Genomic DNA, 26095 nt, shown 5'->3' on the forward strand with positions numbered 1-26095 from the left:
TAACAAGTGAGGACAGAGTTCATTTACATTAGTTTGTATGAACTTCAAACAGTTTCAGCTGGGATTTCAATAAAATGTCAGCTCCAGAAAATGATGCTCAAGTGTAACTACGACAAGTGTACGCTACTTTACCTACAGTGCATTGCCATACTAACTCAAGGGATTATTGTAATACTCAGTTTATACTCGATTTTTACTACCAGGCGGTATTTCCATCTGATATGCAGCGTTAGCATTAAATGGAGTAACTCACGTAAAGAACAAATACCTCAAAATGGTACAGGTACAGTGCTCATGCTTACACTCCACCACCACAGTATTTGCATTTGTGTACAATTATTGCTAATAACAGTCAATACAATGCTGTGCCAGTACAATACAAGAGATAAGTAATCAGTTGTGTGTGTATATATATATATATATATTATTGTATGAAGTGATGTTTGTGTGACCGAATGTAGGGTGTGAAATGTAAAAATAAGAAAAAGAAATGGTCTGCTGTAAAATGGAATAAGGATACAAGCTGAGCAAGTTCTCTTTACTGGTTGAAATCTAAATTTTAAACAGTTAATTTTTGGTATTGGGGTCTGCTGTCCCATAACACAGAGCAACTGTGTCACCACCATCTGTTCTGAGTGCAACAAATTGCGTCACGTCGTGCCCATAAATGCAAAAGGGAAAAGCCGGAGTTTACGCAGTGCATTTGAATGCAGCGCGCACGCACACACGCCCGCGCGCACACACACACAGAAAAAGAGAGAGAGAGCAGCTCTTTTTCCGTTTTCTCGGCTCTCGCACTGCCTCCTCTGTCGTGTCACCGGAGAGACAGAGAAAAAAGAGGAAGGAATATGGTTTCATCCGACGCTCCTCCCGTCTCAGCGCTGCTGTAGCGGATCTCTACATAGAGCAGGAGACTGGGGTTCGGTCCGGCACAAAACCCCCTCGATACCTGGAACAACCGCCCCCCTCCCGTTACTAGTCAGCCTGCAGGAGCACTACCAACACACCGGGAGACATAAATGGGTGAGATTCTTTGCTGTGTTTGCTTTTTCTTTCATTTGTTAGGAGAATGCCCAAAAATAGCCCCCAGCGCCACCGCGCATCTGGATGGGCAGGAATAAACGCCCGATCCAGATGCGCGCTGGGTTCCGTCTCTCTCCTTGCTTCCTTCCATCCTTCCTTCCTTTCTTCCTTCCTTCCTTCCTCCTCCTGTCCTCACCACCTCCCCTACATCCCTTCATACATAGCGGAGGTGTTTGAAATTGGCCGCACAGGTCAAACGTTTCCGATGCTTACGTCCATGATTAGAAAGCTGCGCGTTGGTGTGCAGCGCGGATGCGATTTCAAGACGAGCGGCGGGTCACAGTGATGAGTTGCAGATGTTGACACGTTTACATTCACTCTGTCTGTCTGCCCATTGTGCTGCACAGTCGACTCTCTCCAGCCCCGTGTCTCCGGGGATGAGCCGGGCCCGACTGTGGCACCCCCTCTCCTCATCATCGCCATAATGTCCCACAGCATTGCGCCGTTGCACACAATGCATACATTATGATTGATTGCAGGTTTAACAGACGAGTACATCCCACTGAACAAATGTGCGATGGAGCAGCAGGATGCTACTTTTCATTCTTTGGGACTCTAATTTTAGTGCCAAAGTGCACTTGACATCTTGCAGAGCCAAGAAAGGATTTGTGTGAATGTTCTGAATATTATCCATGATTGGAGGCAGTAATAAGTTCAAGCCAGTGTGCAAAGCATGTATGTGCTTTGTCTCTGTTCTCTTGGTTGTTGGCCTCAGTTTCTGCAAAATTGTGACTAAAAAATAAACAAAATAAAATGCATGGCGTGAACAACAAGGCTGCACACCAACTGCTCCATCTGAGCACTGTAGTTCAAGACAGTACACTCTGCAGGCTACTTACATGTAAGTGAAAAATGTATAACTACTTCTCTGGTTGTATCCTTCCAAACATAAGGTGGCCCAAAAAGTTTCTTCAACACCTCTTCAGATGTTCTAGCACAGGACGTGTCAATGTGACAATGTCTTTAACTTGCATTGGATGGCTGTAAACAGCTAATGCACTCTGACCTTTTGTCTGTTCTGCATGTTATTTTCTTGCCTGTTCCTAATGAAATAATGTCGCCTGATAAATGAAGACACATTCTACTGTTGCTGCAGTTTTCACGCAGAACAGCGTCATTCTCTCACTATCAAAAGCAAAACGCGGGGTCCATACAGAAACATCCAGTAGTAAATGAGCAATACGTGAACAGATTAGTTTCTCAATCGTCAGTAGCAGACAGAAATACAAAGAGACCACAAGGCACGGCCCACCTTTTCTCTACTGGAAATGAAACACTCTCACTCTCTTGCATCTGCTCAGTTGCTCTCTTCACCCACAGCACATTGAAACCCCCAGAGATAAGTGCTCAGAATTTACTTATCTGGAGGTGATCGAAAGACACATGGGAGTAGTGGAAATTATAAGTAGCCTAGAGGTTGCAAGTTGCTGGAGTATTGGAAATCTGTGCCCACTTAATCACAAAATAGCTGTGCGATGAGCAGAGAACGGTTGGAATTTTCCTTTAATGTGGGAGAGTGTGCTGTGGTCTGATCCGTAGTTGGAGTGGGTGCCTTTGAATTCCTGTGGACTCTGCTCCAGCGTGAAAGTTGTACAGATAGAAACACACAGCTGCTCTCGACAGCAGCAGCAGCGAATCAGTGAAACACACACATGACTAAACACTGGTGGACTAGAAACCAGTGAAATGTCACCAAAGGCTTGCAGAGTTCAGTGTGTCTGCAGTTTCCCCTTATCTAAACTAACTGCAGCTGTTGAGTGGATCCTATAGGCTCATCTCAACTCCTATGTGAGTGTGTTTCTCCACCACTTGAGTGGGAGTTTTGTTTTGTCTGCAGGCCTTCAAATATCCCGTCTCTTTTCAAGGCCTAATGTCTGCCATCTTTAGGCTCGCACAAAAGCATCAGTGTTGCCTCATTTAAAGGCTATGAGTTGCTCTCCTCTAATAATTATTTTCATTAATGATTAGTCTGCTGATTATTTTCTTGTTTATTTAATTAATCATTTCTATTATAAGTCATTATGTATAATAATTACAATTTACTAAAACCCAATGTAATGTCAATTTAAATTGTGAGTTTTAGCCAAAGCTTCAAATTATAATTGCAGTTGTTTGTAATCACATACCACAAATTAAAGCAGCAGGTCCTCACATTTACGAACCTTAAACAGTTGGTGTCGCTTCACAATGTATTTATACAATCTTTGATTAGTTCATTTAATGTTAAAAAAATATTAAGTTGATTGAGAAATTGTTGCACTGCAAAGATATATGGCCTGTGGTAGGGGGGTTGTCTTACATTGTGGCCAAAAACGGATTCCCTTCAAGTCTTGTGTCAGTATTTTATCTATGATTTGATGCATGTGTGATCTGTCATAGATATTATATATGCAGTATGACTGAAAAATATATATTTATTTCATACGACATAGAATTTTAGTGAAATAAGGTGGTTTGCACTTATTTATTAGACATTTCTAGCCAGTGTTACAACTAACCCCACCCATGCGGTTAGTTGTAAAACTGTACTTCCCCTGACTTTTGGTGGAATGTACAAAAACAATACATGCTGGAAACCAAGTTCAATGGTTCATTTGTAGCAGATATATATATGTATATGTTAATTTCAATATTATTTAATTATTTAGCAAAAACCCAAATGTGTCTCCTGCTTTCCCCTCACAGTTTATACATCCACATAGTTGTTGAGCATTCTTGAAGCTAAGCCAATTAGCTACCATGCTACATGCTGCAGCTGCATGTGTTGCTGGAAAAGCGCATCATCGAGAAAATATCCAGCTACGTTCTTGCCTCAAAAGTTAAACAAATTTTAAAGTGTTGGTGATGTGCAGCATAATTCCAAAACCCCTTTGTGTTTAGTAGGTAAAATAAAAGTTGTGAAAGTTGTGGGTTCGCATCCCCGGCCAACCAGTGACTCCCTGTGCTTGCGTCAGTTTCCTCCCACAGTACAACGACGTGCATGTTAGGTCATCTGGTGACTCTAAACTGCCCGTGAATGGCTGCCGGCCTGCGTATGTCTTTCTGTGCTGGCCCTGAGATAACCTGCCCCCAGTCTCGCACCCACTGACAGCTGGGATTCGCTCCAGCCCCTGATGAGCACAGCTCCTTTTAGCTCTGTTTAAGCATCCTTCAATTGTGGAAACATATCTGGGTCTTTATCAGCTAGTCATGAATTTAGTTGTTTCTATGTAAATATCGTACAGTGACAACAGAGCTTTCATTGGCTGGGGAAATATTAAAAAACTTATAAGCCACATAAAGCAGGCACATCAGACCATTAATTAAAACAGGCTGCTACGTTTCTTAGAGCTGCAGACTTGCGTGCACTCTCGTGTCACTGGTTATATTTGATACTGACATGCAGTCGTTATCCGGATATGTCATCTACTGAAGATTATGGCTTCTGATCACATGACTTTGCAGGTATTCTAAAGATATTCTTATTATTTACACATCCAGACTCCTTCTACATGCAGTGCAGGTCTGGTGTATGTCCCAAGCCAAGGGACGCCCTGACACTCCAAAGGCTCTACGCGTGTACCCTTTGCAGAGGAAGGGGCCACCTGTAGCGACTGAGTTCGATTAGCGTTCAAGTTTCAATACTTTGTGCATTGACATCTTGAAGAAATGTGCTGTTTTCTCTAGATAACAAGATTTTACCCTGTGTCAGTGAGCTGACGCTGTTTTTATTTTGTATACTGTGGCCTCTTATCATCTGTATTATCTAGTAGTGAATGGAGGCCCCGACACCCTGAAAGCGGATTTTCTTTCTTGTGCGAACACAAAACATTGTGACAGAGTTGTTGTTATGTGTTTTCATGTCGATCAACTTCAACTTGAATACGTCTTACAAGACAAATAGCTCACAATAACTCTGTGGGTATGGGAGGGTCTTAACTGTAAAGTATAAGGGTGCGTTTTGTCACAGTACGTATTAGTACCTAAGCTGACGCTGTTAAATAAAGTTGAATGTCATCCAATGATGTCATGCATGATTTAAAACAGAGGTACAATTTTATTACTTTCCTTTAAATTTATACTTAATTACAGCATTTGATTAAATATTACCTAGTTCTTTCTACCAGTCCCTCCAGGTTTTCGCAACATTGCAAATTCCCGCAGGGACTTACTGATCCTACATCCTATCATATTTAAGTTTCCGCCCTTCCTGCCTATCTTTGCACCAGACAGAGCTGCTTTTCAGAAACGACACGGTGCTTAAACTTACAGCCTTCATTAAACATTGTAGTGATGTGCAGAGGCACAAGCTGTCGCCATCTTCGCTGGGTGGGTGGGCGTGTACGGCCGTGTGCAGTCCTGTCCTGCCACTCAAATCTACTGTAATGTGGTTTTGGAGAGAAATCCTCTGCTGTACACGGTTCTCCTTAACAAAGAACCTCACACTTACGCTTGCTGCCATGGTGCTAACCACTTCCCCATAAGCTTTAAAAGTCAGAGCCAAAAAAAGAAAATGGGATTTTTGCCATGTTGCTGCTTCGGCTGCAGCTAATTCTCCGTAGTTACCTGAAGCCAGAATCACATCCTCCCCATCTGAGCAATAGGCCGACATGGACTAATAATGTTTGCTTAAAATTGATGTGTTGTGGAAGTCTCCCTCCGTAAACTCAGTGGCACCCTCTCCTTTCACTTGCGCACAAGTGTTTTTACAAGTGCGGTCTGGTGGTTCATTTCAGCGCGTCACCATTAAATTCGTTGACATGTATGGATGTGTGTTTTTTGCGCATTTTAAACTGTATGAATGTGCATGAGGAAGGAAACCAATGTGTCTGAGTCATAGCTACCCCTTCATGCTGTTGTTCCCATGGTTACCCCACCCCCCAAAAGTCCCTGGCCCCCCTCCCCAGCTTTTTGCTGCCCACACGTTTTGGACAAGAATCAGCTCACTGGACAAAATGCATGTGTGTTTTAGTGTATGTCTGTGTTAGCGCATGTATAGGGTCTAGACTTAGTTAGGCTATGTGTAATTGGACACGTTTAGAATTACCAGCTGCACAAGAGGTCACGAGGTGTGTGTGTGTGTGTGTGTGTGTCTGTGTGTTTCAAATTGTGGTTGTTTTTATTTGAAAGAGTCTTACATTAGACTCTGCTCTTTTAAAAACTCACTACTGTTTTTTTGTTATATAAATTGCTATATTTTTGTCTTATCTGATTCAGTTTTGAATTTTCTGTTCTTTTTGGGGTTTGCACTCGGAGCAACCTAAATACGTATAAATACGTATCCATATAAACATGTTATCTTTACAATTTCACATCTACATTGTAGTTTGTTTTTGGTTTATTTTATATCCCTGCTGAGAACTGTTAAAACACAAGCCTGCATGGATACGTCCCATCGAAACACTTAAAACGGTCTCAAATGACACGATCCCTATATTTTCAAGCGTCAACTATATTTTTCTTCTCATACTTCATAACCATTTAATTGTTTATGGTTAAGTTACATATTCCCCCTATTGTGATGTTCCTCAGGGTTTTCATTGTCACAGTATACATCAATAGTTTGCACCGCAGTTGTCGAGATGATTATTGTATTTTATTCTTGTCCTGAGTTTCATTTTCTATTCTTGGTCTCATCATTGTCTGCTATATTTGACTATGTGAGACTCTGGGTGACTGTGGCGCACGTACAGCGGTCGTCCACCGATTCCGCAACTGCTTGTTCGATCCCCAGCTCCTCTGGTAACATGTCGAACTTAGTTGCTCCCGGTGAGTGTGGGGAAGGGGTTGGACCCTAAGAAATTCATAGTCTCATTGCTGCCTTAAAAGATGTGACAATAAGAGAACTGTTCAGTTATAGTGACAACAGATCAAATACTGCTGCGTTAAGAATCCACTTGGATGGATATGATAGACAAGCTGTGTCTCAAGCCATTATAAGCATGTACCCTTCATAGAGCACAAAGGATGTCACCAGCTTTACCCGATTGAATGTGAGCAGCTTAGTGGCTACAAAAAACACATTAATTGACAAATTTCATGTAGCTTTACATGTGTTTACAAAAAAACATGCAGTTTTAGTGATGGTGTGAATCAATTGGTCTTCAGATTCAGGCTTTGAAGGATGCTTTGGGTTTCTGCCACTCTGACAAAGTCGAATATTTGACTGTTACAGGTTGGATCTGTTGTTTGCTTGCCCATGACCTTTAATATGAATTCTAGTAGCACTTCTGATATGACACTTTTTCTGATGTGTTTTTTTTTTTTTTTCTCGGCCTTCATAGGTTGTTAAAAGTCACAGCTGAAACTTCTGCTATTGTTTTAAAGTTTGTGAGCTCTTTAGCACGGTCTCCATTTCTGCACAAGTATGAGCTAAAATGTAATTTTCACATCCTAAAATTGTTTCGGTCAATAAATTGCCATTCGACTGTGCTTGTGCTCTATTTAAAGAAGAAAATAACTAAAACAAAGGTGTCGTCAGTGTTATATGTATAACTGCTGTGGTAAATTTTTGCTTTAGGCATAAACACAACTTGGTTAGTACGATGTTGAGAATAGGGGAGCTTTGGGATTATGGTTATAATTAATGATTAGTTAAGAAAAAGAAACCAATATTGAGTGTTGGTTTGAAACAGGAAATGAACAGCAGCCTGCTCGAGTTCCTTGTTTGTTCCCATCATGGCTCAAATGCCTGGTGCCGTTGCTGTGCTATTTGGAAGGACAGCCTTGTTTTTATGAGGAGGAAGAAGGACGTACAGGATTAAACACAACTTGAACACAACAGTTTCTTGTTTAAAGGCAAATCTCGGGGCAACAGAGCAGTGACCTTACAGTTGTACTGATGAAACATGTGCAGTGGAAATATACATTACAGTCAATATTCCATTAAAGACAGTGGAGATTTTTCAGGCTTTTCTCTGTTTATTTGTATTTAAGTGTTGCCCGTGAATTCAAGCTGTAGCGAGAAGCAGCTAAACACTGCTTATCTTTGCAATGTTGCAAGCCAGCTTAGGCAGTGTTGCAGTGTAAAAGTCAGCAATTAGGTTCGTGCCTTCAGCTGTGTGTGTGTGTGTGTGTGTGTGTGTGTGTGTGTGTGTGTCCCCACAGTCTTACAGTTCACAGCTACGATCAATAAAAAGAAAAAGCCACAGAACGATCAAAATCAAAACCACTGTTCCCCGAGCGTAAAAATATGAAACTGTTTAACTTCTTTGCAGCGTTTGACCTTTTGGTGGTGGGTTTAAACACACTAACCTTCTCTTTTCCATCCTTTGTGAACAGTGGAGGCCGTGGTGGAGTTCGACTATGAGGCTCAGCAGGACGATGAGTTGAGCCTGACGGTGGGCGACATCATCGTGAACATACGGCGGGACGATGGAGGATGGTGGGAGGGTGAGCTGGGTGGACGCAGAGGGCTGTTCCCAGACAACTTTGTCAGGGTAAGTAATCAGTCACCTCCACTCGTTTTGCTTTCTGTCCTTCTCGGTCTTGTACAGCTTCATAAACCCACAACAGTCACTACACAAATAGCAGAAGAGCTTCAAGTGTGTCACTGCAGTGCGGTGTATTTTTCTTGTGTGTGTTTCTTAAGTTACAAGTGTCGTCTGGTGCAGTCCTCCAGATTCTGATGTAAGGTGTGTGTGTGTGTGTGTGTGTGTGGATGTCCGGCTTAAAGCATAATCATGCCTTAAATGTTTTAGAATATACACGAGATGATGGGAAACCTCCATCTCGTTGTGTGTGTTTGTGGTGTCGGCTTATGCAGATGTTTGCTGTAGTAATGGCAGAGGTTCCTACGGCACAACTAGTCACTGCTGATCACAGCTGTGCTCCTGTCTCTGACCTGTAGTAATCTTGCCACCACAGCATTGTAGCAGTGGTGCTGCTTTGTACAGTGCAGCTATGGATGGATTATGAGAAATGGGCCCCTGGCTTTTTCCTCTTTTTTTTTTTTAGTTGTTCCGGGTCTGTTTGCAGTAGTAGCACATCTGTTTTGGGTATTTTTAGGTACGTTTTTTTTTTCCCATTTATTCAGATTTTAGCACATTTTATTTCTGTCTTTGGTCAATTTGTGTCTGCTTTATGACATTTGTCTCAGCCTTTGCATCTTTATTTGTAATCTTGGGCTATGTGAGGATGCCTCGCATCTGTTTTAATAATTTTGTGTTTGTTTAGATCAGTTTTTAAATAGCTTTGGGTTGTTTTTCATTAGTTTTGAGTTGGTTTGCATATTTCTGTAGTTGCGTCTCTGAACTGAGAACTTTCAAACAGGAAAGACGAACAGTAATTTCCGATTCTCTGGCCCTTGTGCCAACTGACCTGTTGGGTCCTTGGTCCTGTGCCCGGTAGGTTTGCTATAGCACTTCTAGGATTTTCAGATTGGCTGACACATGATGTGGGTCTCAAGACGCTTGTTTGTCCCCTGTGATGTGAATGCGCCATAATTAAGTTAAAGCACTCGGTAGAGCCGAAGGAACTGAGTCAGCTGATCATTTATTGCCTTTCATGCTGCACGCAGTCCTTTGATCCCTTCTTAAAACAAAAAAATAAATATTTAAAACAGCTTTAAACAATCAGTTTGTGTCTTTATGAATTTCTAATACAGGCATTGTAAAGGTTTTCACACTATGAAAAGTGTAAGGTTTAATTTAAGGTCATTTTACAGGGTTGAGGGTGTCAACATGAATTCATTCACATACATGGCGTATAAAAAGATATGGTTTGTTATAGAGGGTGTGTAATATCACAAAGTGTTCCCCACTTCCTGCCACAACCTTCCTATTTTATCTGGGCTCGGGACCGGGGCCCTTGGCGGCTGGGCGGGGTCACACCTAGCGGGGTGGGATTCAAACCTGCGGCCGTCTGCATCCCAATCCAATGCTCTATCATTGAGCCCCCAGGCTAAAGTGTGTTAGTTAACCATCTAAATGTTAAAAAAGAAAGCAGGTATGGTCTGTTCTTGGCTAATGACCAATTGAGGAACATTCCTGTACGTCCCTATTGACATAAAGAAGTTCCGTTCACTTACTGGAATGTAACTGGCCACAGAAAAATGGCTGCTGTACTGTAAATACTTTCATTTGTACTGATGCATCAGTGGTTAAGCAGCATTTTAATGATTTCTTTGGCTGCTTCTGATGGCCTCAAAACTTTAAAAGTGTGTGGAAAAAGAAGAATGTGTGATGCTGAGAACAGGGAAGTATTTAGCTTACCGTACCATGAGGGGAAGTGGAAAGTGCCACAAGTCACTGGTGTCAAAGAGCAGATAGTGGCACTAAAGAGGTGGATCTGCTGTTAGGTGGTTTGTGCAATCAGGCTTTACTTGTGCTGACTAAATATCACAGCTCTCATTCACTGGGTTTGTGTGTGTGTGTGAGAGAGAGAGAGAGAGAAACAGAGTGAGGCTGTGAGCAATGCAGGAATACCAGACCGGTCTGTCACAAGACTGCAGTTATGGGAATCAGTGACGTTAGGCTCTGAAATGCTGATGTGTGTGTATAGGAAGTGGGGGTTGTGGATGAATAGGTTGAATAGGCGACAGGAAGTGAGCAGCCCCTTCACTGCTGTCATGGATGACAACAGGGACAGACAAGTGATTAAAACTGTTGTTGTGGAGGAATTTCACAGAATGTCCATTTCCGCTAAAATATTAGTTAGTGCAATCGGTCGGGTCATTTAGCAAAGCATCTGACGTTAAAGTGACCACAGGCCACATGTTCCGGCTCATTGTACAAGCTTAAACAAGCGTATATCTGACGTTTATGCAACAGGCTATGTACTGGCTAAGCTCATATCTATAAACCTCATTAATGCTAAGCAGTGTGTCGAAAAACACAAATGCATATCTCTCAAGTTTCGTCAAGATAGTGTTAGTGATAGTGGAGGGGGTAGAAACAAAGTCAGCTACTGTTTCCCCTAAACAAGCCCCTCAGTATCACTGCCAAATCCTTTTAAAGGACTAGGGAGAAAAGTAAGGCTAATTACTTTCATTACCGCTTCATTATTGCATAACCGGCCGAATACTTTCCACGTAATTGTCTGTGAAATGTATGAAAATGGAGAGAAATCCACAGCACAATCTCCTAAAGCCTAAATTTGCAATCCATTTAGCCCCAGTGAATACCCCTGCAGACCCAAGTGTTCTTAGCTCTGTTGGAGGATATCCTGTTTATGGGGACTGCCGTAGTCATCTGACCCCTGTGAATTAGACAAGCAGATATCGCAAATCACTTTCACATGCTCTGATTTCACGTGAAATACTCTGGGAGTCAATCTAAAAAAAAAATTAAAAAAAATAAAGCAAGAAATAAATCTCCACGGTCTAAAATAGCAGACGGATTTTTATTTGCAGCTGCTTTTGAGCACTCGGAAAATAAAACGCATTTTGATGGTGACAATACTGTTTTGACAGTGTAAGTTTAGTGCTTCTATTTATAAAAAATGAGGGGTCACTAATAGAAGTTCCATACATTTAAAGTGGGCCTGCATGTAGCTCATTTGAAATCCCCGCGGGTGCAATACTTGTGCAAGTGAGCACAATTTTAGGAAGTAAAAACTTCCTAAACGTCACTGAAATATTGTAAACTCTAAGCTGTGATAACAATAACTACAATGTAGAGAACAGATGAAGAGACAATTATCTATTCAGCTGATCTTTTAACTTAGTCAAAAATCTTTCTCTTACATGTAGCTAACAGGTCACACTGCAATCAGTGCGCGGGACTGTTGCCATGGCAATACTGGATTTACAGGATTGGTGCATTAATATTAGAAAGTATCTTGGTATCTCTAAATGCTCCTTATAGCCAACTTTTAAGACTTCTTGCTCTCTAACGTTTCACATACGTTTAGTTGCAACACAGTCAGCTGTGCACACTCGCATGCGGATTTAAAAAGCAAAACTTTTGGTGGCCTAAATTCAAAAGCAAAACAACTTGAAAAGGGATTTCAATGAGCCCACTGCTCATCTATAAATGTTTTGTTGTATGTGTTTACATTTATTAAACTTCTATTGCTCGTGGACGGCTTGTGCCGCTTTCTCGCTTTGACCTTGTGCAATAAGGAGGTTTGTTCTTTTTATAAAAAGACGGGAAATAATACATTTGCATCACAGTTCATCTGCATTCGGCAATGGCTTTGTGTTTCCTCTTTCTTTTGTCTGACCTGTATCTCCTGCACAGTGGAAGTAAGCTTCCACAGTGCACATTTGTGTATTATCTGTGACGGGGAGAAGAGAAGAGAAGAGGTCAGAGGTCGAATGATAGCGGAGGCACAAAGCATGTTCAGAACCCCTGAATAAATGGCTGTCGAGCTTGTACACACTCTAGAGGCAAACATGTACACACAACCCGGCGCAGTGTACATAATGCAGGTGTTTCCTGTTCAGATCTGATGAATCACGTTGTCTTCCTCCTTTCTTTTCAGATGGGTTTCCTTTAACTCTGGGTTACCTCCATAATCCCCACCGGAAGAACTGCATTAGAGCATGAAAAGATTCCAAGTAGTAACAAAGGTCTCCAAGAACAGTAAAGTTACAGTCACTTTCCCATTGTTTTTCTCCGCCGAACCACCTAATCATTACTCTTTGGGGGCATCTTTGACTCAGGAGGTAGAGCAGTTGTTGGTGGACGACGAATCTATGAGTGAGACTGTGAAATTGCTCCCGATGGGTCAGGCCAGCGCCTTTCACGGCAGCTCTGCCGTCATCAGTGTGTGAGACACACAAGGTGTCATATAATTGTAGCCTTTGGTTCCATACTAAAATATATGAAGTACATAAAACAAGCAGCCCAAACAGATGTGTTTTACATTTCGTTTTATGCAGCACAAAGCAACAAACACTGCCTCCTCTTAAAAAAAAAAAAAAAAAAAGGAAGCTGTAGGCTAAAGAATGGCTGCTGTGGGTTTTTGTGTGGGTTGGGTTTTTGCAGTGTGGAGTCTACATATTCAAAGTTGTTTTTTTCTACCAGTCTGTGCCTGAGTTTCTGAATGAGTGTATGTGTGTGTGTTTTGCAGTATGAAGGCATGCAACAAGAGTCCTCTCTTCTGCACTCCCACTGCACATTCAATGTCTGCTCCCCTGGTTGTACATTAACACTACATTAGCCTAGTTAACACACTGGAAGCACCAAATGTCAGGGAAAGGTAACCGTGTGAGTGGCTTGACCTCAGTGCACAGAAATTATTAAATAAAAAAATAAAACACGGATCAGTGTGTATTGAGAGCAAAATCATGTTTTGGTCAAAAAGGGCCTTTAACAGTTAATTCATGGTGCTTGGCACTGCTGTGGGAGTGTTTGGAGAGATAGTGTTTGTTTAGCAAAAGAGATGAACTGCTTCTCCTGGTAAGTCTTAAAATGAGGACAGCTTGTTGTTTGGGGCAGCACAGTGGTGCAGTGGTTGGCAATGCCAAGGTCCCTGGTCCACGTCCCTGACCAGCCGTGTCCCTTCGTTGGGGAGTTTGCACTTTCTCCTTATGTGTAAAGTAGGTTTCCTCCCATAGTCCAAAGACATGTTAGGTTTACTGGTGACTTTAAAGGTGACTGAATTGAATGTAGGTGTGAATGTGAGTCTAAATGGTTGTCTGTCTGTGTATGTCTCTCTGTGTTGGCCCTGATAGACTGGAGATCTGTCCAGCGTGGACCCTGAGTTTCGCCAAATGACGAGTGAAATAGGTTCCAACCCCCCCACGACCCTAAACTAGATTAGCAGTTGCACATGTTTAGTTTATTCACGTCAGGGGCAAGAAGAAATGTTTCCAGAATAACACGAGCGCGTGTGGAAGTTTCCTTTGTTCGTAAGAAATTTCTTAGTGATGCACATCAAACAGCTGGCAAACTAAGCAGCTAAGTTAACACCTGAGAAAGCTGCGGTCAGGTTAATTACATTACAAACAAATCTATATAGAATGTATGTGTTTGAAACACCAACTGACGGCAAGCTCAGCTGCTTCTGTTTGCTGTGTCGATCCTGGTCTTTTTTGCATGTGTTGACCCCAATGTGAAAAAATATATAAATACCAATTTATTGGATTTATATTCCAGTGGCTCTGAACTACAGGTTTAAGAAACAGGTCAAGTTGATATGTGAAAGGTGCATATGGCTCTTGCTACTGATGGTGGTGTCCCTGCTTTTATACTAAATTTGAAGATTGAGCTAAAATAAAATTAGCTTAGCTTAAAGACATGGGGAAACAACTGGACGGTTCTGTGCACAGTTAAAAAAAAAACGTTCAAAAAGGCTATAGAGAGTAGAAAGGCAGGAAATGCTGGTGAGTCCAGGTTTGGGGGAAATTGCTGTAATATTGCAGTTTAGAGAACGATTTCTTTACAGTGCTCAGTCTGCCACTCCCTGCAGCAGAAGCATTGCACAAACCCCCCTGTCAGATTTTAATTGGCCTCCCAACTACTGGGAATGTGAATCTGCTCTCTGCCGAAGGGCCAAACTTGTGGACTCATTTTGCGCAGAAATCACACTTCCTCGAGCATTATGTCCGCCCCCTCGGATGAGCTTCAGTTTGTTGTCTAGAAAACATCTCTCCTTGTTGATATTTTTGGATCTCTAATTAAAGCTTTTACGCCACACCCGGCCATACACAACCAGAGTGTGTGTGTGTGTGAGAGGTTAGAATCTGTGAGTCAGTGTACCCGGGTCAGTCTGCTTCACAGAGCCGTGTTTGCCAGAGGCCAGGGCTTATGAAACAGTGTCATGCCGAATGTAGCGGGGAGATGTGAACCTTCATGTCTCATTTCTCTGGATCTCAGTGTTTGAATGTGACTGTGTGTCTCCCTGCTTGTTGTCTCTCCATCTGCCCGCTTGTTGATTCTTCTGCCACTCGCTGGATTTGTGTCTCTCTCCGGCTTCCTCGATTCGAGCCTTTTATGCAACCGAAAGTCACGGGAGACGCAGTGGGGGAAGGGGTTTGCAATGGTTTTGTGTTTGTACAAGCTTGACGAGCTCAGGTAAACAAAGGGGGTCACTGGGGTTATTGAAATCCAGTATTGCTGCTCCACAGCAGCATCTGCTGCACTGAGCAGGGCAGAGCAAGGTCGCTGCTAAACACGCAGTTTGGAAAACATGATTTGCATTTATTGAATGCATAAGGTTTATTGCATAACAAAAAAAAAAACAACTCATAACTTTGTATTCAACAGTGCTATTTTTGCAAGGCACTTTGCATTCCAGTCGTACAGTAGGTGTTCAGACTTATTTGCATGCATGATTCATAATAATGTATAGTGTTTTACACATGTGTTAGTCTTAACAACTCACTCGTCTATTTGTAGACTTTTGTGACTTTTATGCACTAAATACACGTGAGCCTCTCCTTTTCTTCAGTCAGAGTTGGTCAAGCAACCTTTTTGTTAAGTCATTTTAGTTAAATGTGAGATTGCTTTTTGTTTCTAAATTGTGTGAGTGATTTAATATTAGAAGAAATCCAATATTATTATGTTTAAGACAGGAGCTGCTGCAAGTCGTGACATAGTGTTTTGATCGGATTTTCTTGCAGAATAGTTAAGGATTTGTTTTTGACATTTCAGGGCTGCATCAATCCGGCTTTTTCCCTCCTGATACTGGTGCCTTTTTTTTTTTTTTTTTGAGCGACATAAAACATTCCATTGTAACGGAATCAATGGGGCTGCCTCTGATGAGAGCAGACCATATAATTCCTTTCTAATTCTTAGAAAACATCACCACAATTCTTTGAATGACACTGTCATAGCCAAAACTGAAGTTTTGGTCAGTTAAGCAGTGATCATGTATTTTACTGTTTTATGAAGTTTTACATGAAAATGAACCACTTTTCTCCATCTCTCCCACCATCTATAGGAGATAAAGAAAGAAGGGAAGAGGGATGGAGGACAGGCAGGCATGATTAGATCCGACCTTTCCAATGGCAGGGCCAGCCCCGTGTCCGAACCCAGCATACGACCAGGCCGGAAAGGTAACACAGTCACATTCATACCCTGTAGTTATTAGGCAGCTTTAAGCCTTTAGGCTCGAACACAGATCCTATAAGTCTAGAGTTTTCCTTACTGTTCGACTGCAAACATGTATCCACAGAACATATTCACTGCTTTATATACACGTGTTCAGGGAGGATTAAAGAGGCGAATACAACTCACTGCAATAAGGCTCTATACAGTACAGCTAAACAAAGGCAAAGTTATAAAAGTTTGTTTTCTTTATATATAAACTTATATAACTTCTACATACATGTAAAAGAGTATATACTCTTACACATGTTCCATTATGTTTTTTGTTTTTTTTAAAACTGCCACGTTCATTCAAAAGGGTCCAAGCTTTCCCTGTACAAACCCCTGCCTTCACATGGGCTTCATGAAAGTTAAAGCTGAAGAAGAGTGACACCCTGTGGACAAAAGGGGTCTAACGTCCTAATGCTTGGGCTGGTGTGCAATGAGTCAAATGGTAATGAGCAGTCTAATGAGTGCAAGGCAAGTGTGAAGCATTTGACGTCAGTGCTGGTTAGACTGTCTTCGATGTGAAAGGTCAAAGGTCAGGGTGTCAGGCTTCAGTCTGAGCATTTTTAATGGTTCAGTGACAAATCAAATGCAGAACTAATTATGTCACATGTAAGCCAAAAATATTTATCTGTCGTGTGTGTGTGTGTGTGTGTCGCAGGAGAGCAAATCCGTAAGCGGAGGTGTAAAGCAGCGTTCAGCTACGTGCCTCAGCATGAAGATGAACTGGAACTGAAAATAGGAGACATCATTGAGATCGTAGCAGAGGTAACACTTTGATTTTAGTGGATTCGTTCTAAATACATCTGTTCGGCCAGTGAGCAATGGATAAGCCACAAAACACTCAAATTCATCTCTTTTTTGAACATTTATTGTGTTTTTTTTTACATATGTGGGTTAAAAAAACAGGTTCCCATGTCCCCATTATATGATTTAGTCATTAGAGATGCTTGCAAATTTATCACAAATGTGATCTCTGCTTGTTCATGGTGTATTTGTGTTAAAAAAATTGATGACCTCTACATGATTTTTCAAAATTCATATATGGTAAATATATCTGTATATATCTGTACTTATCTACCTGTTGGTACTCAAAGTGCTTTACACTTCTTCTTATTCACCCATTCGCACTCACACTCACACACACACACCGATGGGGAAGCTGCTATGCAGCTGGGCAACACTCACTAGGAGCAACTAAGTTGGGGGTTCAGTGTCTTGCTCAAGGACACTTCGACATGTGACTGGAGGAACCGGGGATTGAACCGACTGTGAGATTGGGGGTCAACCACTCTACCTTCCTGCTCCACAGTCGCCCCACGATATATATACTAATATTGGACTTAGCAAACAATCCAGTTACATCATAAATATGGCTTATTTAGTTTAAAGGCAACACATGCATATTTGTGACTCTACAAAATTTAAACACTGTTTACTTTTTATTAGCCACAGTGTGCACATATGGTGTGTGTCTATTGATTCACTGTCCCTTTATATATATTTGTTTTAATACCCAGGCTGTTTTTCTGAAATATGTTTCTGTGAAAACAGGGGAAAACACAAGGCTTAAAATGAAAAACACAACAAAGGCCACAGTTTTCTCAGCTCTTTAGGGACATCTGGTGCACATTGACGTTAAATTTTAAAATAAATGTCCCTCTTGGCCGTGGACACAGCTTCAAAACAATATCATAATAATGAAAACTAATCTTAGTACATTTTTCATGGCAGGGTGAGAATCAGTGCGGCTGGTTTGTTTCCAAAGTAGAACAGAAAAGACTGAGAATCACTGAGTGACAATAAACCTAGAAATCAACTTGTCAGCAGTAGAGTTGAAGTTTTAATGCTCCTGCCCTCTGTTGCTTTTGGAGTCTTGAGTATGTTAGTAAGGTTAAATATTAATGCATGTATATAGTATCAGTGTGGATATCTATTTCTCTCAGCTTCCTTTAGAACTGTGTGTGTGTGTGTGTGTGTGTGTGTGTGTGTGTCTTCAGGTAGAAGAAGGCTGGTGGGAGGGAGTTCTTAATGGGAAGACTGGAATGTTTCCCTCCAACTTCACCAAAGAGATCCTGACGGAGTCCGACACGCCTTCAGTAGACACCACCACCTCGCAGGACGAGCTCCGCAGGAGTGAGTCTCTGCAAATGAGGACATGATTGTGACATGGTTGTGTGGCTCTGGTTATTGTTGACAATCTCAGACCAAATGAATGTTTATGCTCGCATAAATTAACCTTATTAGTGCTGAAGACAATATGTTTTGCTTATTGCATGGGTTTGAATGTGCAGGTAAGGACAGCCTGGGCAGTGAAAGTGATGGAGGGGACAGTCGTTCAGAAACGGGGTCGGCAGAAATACAACCCAAGAAGGTAATTAGGCGACTTTATTTTCTGACTCTCTGTCTTCTACCTTCCTCTCCACTGCATTCTGCATAGGCACCAAAACCACTAATTCTATACACTCGCGTGTGTGTGTGGAACCTTACAAATGTCTTGGTTGTGGGACAGTTTTGGATAAATAACCCAGCCCTACATCCAACATGGTGTTTGGTTCTGCAAGACAGAGTCACTTGGCAGTTCCTCCTGCACAAAACAGGAAGATGATGCTATTCTTCCAGCACAAAATCAGCTACTAACCATCTGGTGTGAGGTAGCAGTTAATGAATCATCAAGATACATCAACTTACGGTTATAACTGTAAAGTTTAGCCATTAGCGTCATGTTTCCTGTCAGGTGATTCTATTTCAAAGGAAAAAGGCACCTGTTGGCTTGAGTGGCGATCTGAAAATATCACTGCTGTCTGTTTGGCTTCAAAATTTTCATTATTAATTATTCATTATTAAAATTTTCATTTTCATCATTTTCATGTATTTCATTTACAGTGAAATACAAAGTTAATACACTGCATAGAAATATCCATACAAATGTCAAATCATATTGGCAGCATAATGTATTTCCCTCAGCTGGCTAAACAATCCCTGCTGCTGTGTGCACTGTTTGTATGGTTCACATCATGACAAAGTTGATGGTTGTCATTTGCAGCCTGTACATAAACATGGTTGTATGTGCAGGCAAATGTTGGCAGCCACAGATTAATGCTGCTCATTCAGCCACATCGAGCTTCAGACAGCTAAACTGCAAAGATTGATGTGCTTTGTAGAAATCATACAATAAATGCAGCCAAGTTATGTTTCCTGTTAAGCACAATGAGGATATGTTGGTGGTTTATGGAAACACTCAGTCAAATTGAAACTGAACGTATCAGTTTAAATGTTTAAACATTAGTCTTTGTATAACCTTAACCAAAGTACTTTTCTTACCTAAACCCAGCCACAAGTGGGAGTGTGGAGTCGAACAGACGCTGACACTCTGACACTGTTTTATATACCCACCTACAGCACATCCTTGAAGCCCATTTTCTGTTACTTAAAAACATAAGCCCCCTACCACATTTGCAGTTTAGTTGCATTAAAACTTTATGTTTTGGTCCCATACTGTAGGGAGGATTCATTGCACTGCAGCAGGCGCTTGGAGTGGGTGTCCCCAACGAGTTCTGTTGCTCATTGAGAGCCATTTAGGAACGTAGACATCACTCTGCACAGCCAGGAAGCTGCATGTGACTGTGAAACATAGCATTACAAAACTCACACACGAATGAAGCAAAACAAGCAGCCGTACATGTCCATTTTAGGGTGGTGATTTTGCAAATAATCCACTCTTATGAACCTCCTCGTTAAGAGATGCTATCAAGTTAGTGATACTAGAACCAGCCTCACAGAAAAAAACTCAAGTGTCTTTGTTTCTGTGTCAATGAATTTCTTTAATGGGCCTGCAGGTCAGAGGTTTTGGCTTTGGTGACATCTTCAAAGACCAGCCCATCAAGCTCCGCCCTCGCTCTATGGACCTGGACTCAGAGGGAGAAAAGGTGAGTCTCACACACACACACACACACACACACACACACACATGCACATGCATACGACTAGGCATTTTTATTTATTCTGTGATCATTGTGTTGTGAAACATGAGGGAGGGAAGTCCCAGCGTTGGCTCCTCCTCTTCCTCTGTTTCAGTTATACAGCACAGGAAATGGGTTTTGGCACATACACACACACAAACACACACACACACACACACGTATCCCAGAGGGATTTGACAAGCAAAGCAGAAGTGAGAGCTCCACAGAGCAGAGAGAGAGAGAGAGAGAGAGAGAGAGAGAGAGAGAGAAGAGGGGAGGTAATACAGTTTTTCACTGACGTTTACATATTCTCTCTCACACTGTCTCCGGCTGTTGCCTGCGCTGATGTAGCAAAGCTTCTTCTGTGTGTCTGTGTTTAACTGGAACCAGAGGACGGTAGGGTCACATGTTTTCTGTCTATTCTTCCTCTCGTGCTGTTTTTTGTTGTAGGTTTACTCAAATATTACAAGTCTAAGTAGTACTTTAACACATTTTAAAGGTTCTTTACGCTGCTTTCTCTTCACCGTCTGTAAATATCTGACAGCCGCTCATTTACATAATGACGTCCAAGGTGGTAAAAATACTCAAAGATTTACTAAAGCTTTTGTATGTAAAACTGTGTTCTTTCTTCTTTCTTCTCCCATTAATCATCTCACAACCCCTCAGATTGGAAGGGACACTTCTTGGGTGGGAACCACTGGTTCCCATTTACTTTACACATAAGTGTAAAGTAAAGTGTAAAGTAAAGCAGCTAAAACTGCCTTGAGCAGCTGCCACTACTACATTTATGCATCAGTATTGACAATCAACATATTTAATTAATCACAATGTCAACTGATATATATCTGCAGAATGATTACACTCAACCTTGATACCTTTACTTGTAGTAGAGCTTTTACAAAGTCTAACATCACTACAGTAAAACCACAATGTATAAAATGCTGCGTAATTGAACATTTTATATACTGTAAATGAAGAAGAAACAACTGGACAGAACATAAGATTAAGAATGAAATAAATATATACAAATAGTGGAAAAGGAAACCGCATGTTCACTATTCTGAAGCTGCTGCAGATGTGTAAATGTGTTTGTGCTGAAGGATGTGATGTCGGCCTGTCCTGCTGAGCGGAAGGCTGCTGTTACATTGCTTTATGGTGAGTCCCTCTACTCCCTAATGAGCCTCTGGGGGGAGGTGACAGGAGAGCGCGTCCATCCAGGATGGAAGGGTTTGGGGTTGGGTGGGGGGCGGCTGCTGAGTCACACGAAGCCATTGAACTGGGTTGCAGCTTGTGTGCCACGCTGCACAGATGCACTGATACAGAAGTGGCTGAAAGCTTGTTCAAGAATGCACAAAAGTCTCTCACCTTTTGTGCCAGCAAAAAGGAGTTGTGTTCAGTGGTTCTCTGATTTTATTCTTGTCTCCGTGGTGACTCAGAGTCATCTGAGTTTATAATAAAAGTCTACAGTTTGATTTTCAGTGGGTAGTGGCTGCTGGGGGCAAAATTGGCATATTTTTTTTTTTTTAGCAAAGGGTTTATTCATTTTAAGCTGTTGGCAGGCTGCGAATAACAAATACAATAAAAATACTTTCCCCCCCCTTTTTTTAGAAAAAAATCAACCTGGTGCAGTGTGTATAGGAACGATTTTTACCTTGTATTTTCTTACAACATGGAATTATGGTCAAAAAAGAGAAAAGTATATGTAGTATTGTCATATAGTCTCACAGCGTAGTATTAACACAGGAAATGGCAGCATGAGAGGTAAGCATGTGTTTCAACATGCAGTTATGGAGTTTGAAGGTCGTGGGCATGTAACAGACGGAAAGCACAAGACACAATCGAGTTGGGTTCTAAGGTGTTTGGGGAACTAATCTGTTTGTAACAACAATGCAAAGTTTTAAGAGGCTCCACAGCAAGTGAGTGGCAGTAAAAACGGTTGTTGAGTTGTTTCCTGTTCAAGGACCCTCAGTAATGTCCTGTGCCTTTCAGATTTAAGTGTCATGGAATTCAGCAAGTTTGCACACACAGCTAAATATAACTGTTCATCCACACATTCACAATAGTCCTATACAAAATATTGAGGACAACAAAGGGGGACAAAAACTACAACCGGGTCTTTAATTATAGTTAGCACCTCACCAACATGTAGCAGCGCAGCACTTTTTTTCACGTTGATAATGTTTATTTGACACTTTCCTACTGGAGCATATAGCAGAAAACTTGCATCACCATCAGACCTTACTGTAGCATCAGTTTCCTGCCTCAGGCCACATTTGATTTTGCAGCTGCAGGTGCAGGTTTACTGGGGTGCAGCTCTCAGGGTATATAGTAAACACAGCGTTGGGCCAGAAAAATGTAATTAAATTCCAAATTAAAGATTACTGGGCTTTCAGTTTATTGGGTGGAAAAAAAAACCCCACACAAACAAATTTATTTAAAGGTGTTATCTTATGTCCCTTGTTGTAGACACTAAAATATTGAAGTTTTAATAGAATAAAATAAAAACTTGGGGATCAGAAATTGTCATATCACTAACTTACAGTTAGTTCTCAGTTGAAATGAGATTCATTGCAGCCAAGAATTAGTCAGAAGATCACAGGGTTGCATAAAAATTGATATAAGCAAAATAAGTTATGAGCAAATGACACACATGGCCACGGGCAAACAACTACGAATCAACACAAAGTAGTAGACTTCACAAAGCCGTGTATGTGTTGTGTGGATTGATGCAGTTGTGCAAAACGAATTGATGATGCTACGGAAATGAAGAATTCTTTGAATTCGCGATGAATAAGTCAAAATGTCAAACTGTAAAAGGTTAAAGGCTAAAATGTCAAAACAAACAGAGTATTGTGGTTGTTAGTCCTCTTGTCCACCGCAATGAATAAAAGTGCCCTATTCAGACAGCGATGTTTAGTGCACATTGCCGAAAGCTTTTAAAGTTTGTTCAAACCTTTTGCTGGGAAACACGTTTCATTGTTATTGAAATGCAGAAGAGAAACAGAGAGTCTCCCACAGAGGACAAAAATATTTAATTAGGTTTCAGGAGGATATACGAAAATAGTTCTGAGGGTTGTGACTTTGTCTGTCTGAGTCCTCCCAAAATTACAAACTTTTTTTTTTTTTTTTGGAGACACAACAGCATATAATGCTAGTGGACATGATGTCTCAATGCTTGGGGGGGACCACATGGGTCTCATTAGGGTGGGAGGGAGAGAAAGAGACGGCTGTTGAGAGAGCAGCAGAAGCTGGAGGGGGGAGAGGCGGTGTGGATTTTCTTGGCCCAACAGAACAGAGCGATGTGTGTGTTCGGCACAGACCGAGCCCTGTGAGTCAGAGTGTGTGTGTGTGTGTGTGTGTGTGTGTGTTGTGCTGAGGAAGAGACACCCTGGTTCCACAAACAGTGTCGAGGGATCCACTTCAGCCCCCTAAACAACGGCTCCTTTAACAACCTATGTCACTCTTACACACACACACACACACACACACACACACACACACACACACACACACACACACACACACACACACAGGAACATGTACACTTCAAATTTAAGTCAGTGCTAAATCTCTTCTCCTCTTTAATTAGGTTATTTGGCTGTTTTCTTTCCTCCAATGCTTCATTTTTGGTTTGGAATTTATGATTTTTATTGGAACCATTTTGTATAAGTGAAATTAGTTGTTTCAATTATTATTTCAATTACTAATTTTCACCTGCAAAAATGTTTTTCAGTTATAATTGTTATGTTCAAGTGATGGTCGCTTGCTGTTCATTGTTAATAGGAGTGTGGATCGGTCGGTGAAAGGGAAAGTTCCTCCAGGATCGTTGCGTCGTAAAATGCTCGATGTTCGTAACGTTTAGTTGAATTGGTTCCTGGAGGGACTGAGTGTTGGGTGGATTGCTGTCAACTTTGGTTTAGATGTTCACTGTTTCTGTTTGCCGTCCACCAGCATGTCAGAATGTTCAGTTATGGCCAAATACATTCAGCTGTACTTTGTTTTTAATGCTAAATGGCAAATGTTACAATGTTATATTAATTAATGTTACATTATATTAGTTGTCAGTCTGCAACCTGTATTAGCTTGATTGTCTGTGCTTTAAGGGTCTGATGTTTTCAACAGACCGGTTTAAAACATATCGGCTTGAAGTTGTCGAAACGTGGTTCTCAAAATTGACCATAACGTTTCGCAGCGATCAGAAGTATCAGCCACAACTGTTAATGTGTGATACTGTTTAAATGTGTTAACTATAACTGGTTTTAATGTTATTCTCGCCTAACCCCAGTTTGCGCCTTGATTTTCCAAAGGTTGTTAGACTTACTTTTGTTTTCAGTGTATATTTAGAGATTTGTGAGACTCTAACTCGTCTTAGAAACCTCCTCTGAGACTCTGACCATGTGGTGGAAAATATTTCACGACAAAAACAATCTGGTTTGTCACAAATTGTGCATAAGCGATAATAATATACGTGTGTGTGTGTGTATTTATTTATTTTTAATTTGCCTTTCATACATTATGAAGCCACAGTTTTTCAGGAAACATTTAGTAAATATACAGAGAGAAATCTTACTGTGGCAGCTGCAGAGATGCCAGTGTGTCTGCTCTGATTGCAGTGAGGAAACCTACTAATTTGCTGTCATTATCGCGCTCTACACCTCCACGCCAACCGCAGCTAAAACTAAACGGGTCACAAAACACAGTTTTTAAGTCACCACGGTAGATTCAGGAAGTCCCAAATCAAAATCGATGGGTTGCATCAAAAACATACAGCTGCACCACTGATTCTAAAGATACTGTAAGGTGGAATGGATGAGATGTGCGGCGGTGCCTGAAACTGAAGGTTCTCTTCCATCTGTTCGTCATGCAGGTCAATGAGGTGAAAGCACCGAGCGCAGAAATTATGAAGACTGAACCAGACAGCAAAGCCAAAGGTGGGAACTTACAGCTTTTCTCGTGGTAATAAACAGAATCAACAATGTAACAAGATTTATAAGCAGATATATATGAAGTGGTTTAAGACACCATATACGTGCATATTATTTTCGACATTATACCACAGATGTGAGAACATTTCCTACTGTTCATTTAAAAGACTTCCTTTCATTCTAACACTGAACACTGTTTGTTATTGGTGCAGTATTGTAATCTGGTTGGGACAAAGCACTGCTTTCAAAACACTTCCTTGTTGGTGCATTTACTTGCTTCCAAATAGAAGCAGTAGAAAGCATCGGCGAGCGAAAACATGTTTTTAAGGACAGTTAAACCTTTGGAATAAGGAACAACAGACGTGTTATGGGAATCTGGCGGCTTCTTGCTGTGTAGTTAATTTGCAAAAAAAATAAATGGAATTTATTCTTACAAAAAAGAGATTATAAGGCACATTTTAATATTATCCCTTAAAAAAATCTAGTCTCTAAGTTTAGTGCCTGTAATTGATCTTAAGTTCCCCTTTTCTTATACTTTTACTACAGGTGAAAATCAATTTAAAGCAGCTTATTTGAGAGGATTTTTGAATTACTTGTGGTTCATATCTCAGAGAAAAAATTGCACTATACATGCTTTTGCTGGTCAAAACCTTTGGTGCTGTCCTGTTAACTTTGGCTGTGTGATTTGGCTGTCAGGGCGGGAGCAGTGCAAAGTCCTTTTTCCATATGAAGCACAGAATCAAGACGAGCTGACGATCAAAGAGGGGGATATCATCAACATCATCACCAAGGTAACGTGTGTTTTTATTGTCCTGCTAAGAGACAAATTGCCACCGAACTCAGTTGGCGAGCGTTCAGTGTAAGTTCAGATCAAACACTTTGTCGTCTTTTGTCCAGGAATGTGCTGATGCAGGCTGGTGGATGGGGGAGATCGGGGGAAGGCAAGGGGTCTTCCCAGATAACTTTGTCAAGCTGCTAGAAGTTGAAAAAGAGGTAATTCGAGGATCTCCACACACGCAAAGACTGGCCATGTATCTTGACGTTTGAGGCCTTGAAATTGTTTTCTAATGTGTGCGTGTGTCTGCAGAGACCAAAGAAACCTCCTCCTCCCTGCGCACCTTCAGCTAAACACACCACAGGTAACACCAGATGTTTCTTCTTGTCT

General features: G+C 41.3%; 1 protein-coding gene across 3 annotated transcripts in view; it reads left to right on the top strand.

The window, feature by feature from the left end:
• Positions 1 to 773: 773 nt before the first annotated feature.
• sh3kbp1 (SH3-domain kinase binding protein 1) overlaps positions 774 to 26095 on the top strand; it is a 30874-nt gene continuing 5552 nt past the window's right edge. Inside the window, exons 1-11 of one of the 3 annotated variants that reach the window (XM_067486022.1) lie at positions 774 to 1023; positions 8344 to 8501; positions 15892 to 16006; positions 16705 to 16811; positions 18044 to 18179; positions 18338 to 18417; positions 19883 to 19972; positions 24873 to 24936; positions 25627 to 25721; positions 25828 to 25923; positions 26018 to 26069. In XM_067486022.1, coding sequence (XP_067342123.1) covers positions 1020 to 1023; positions 8344 to 8501; positions 15892 to 16006; positions 16705 to 16811; positions 18044 to 18179; positions 18338 to 18417; positions 19883 to 19972; positions 24873 to 24936; positions 25627 to 25721; positions 25828 to 25923; positions 26018 to 26069 — 997 coding nt within the window. In that variant the 5' untranslated portion in view covers positions 774 to 1019. Of the gene's footprint in view, positions 1024 to 8343; positions 8502 to 12532; positions 12575 to 15891; positions 16007 to 16704; positions 16812 to 18043; positions 18180 to 18337; positions 18418 to 19882; positions 19973 to 24872; positions 24937 to 25626; positions 25722 to 25827; positions 25924 to 26017; positions 26070 to 26095 lie in introns of those variants that run through there. The other 2 variants (XM_067486021.1, XM_067486024.1) reach the window with 2 other exon arrangements.

This window comes from Channa argus, chromosome 19 (assembly GCF_033026475.1).
Source record: "Channa argus isolate prfri chromosome 19, Channa argus male v1.0, whole genome shotgun sequence".
Classification (NCBI taxonomy): Eukaryota; Metazoa; Chordata; class Actinopteri; order Anabantiformes; family Channidae; genus Channa; species Channa argus.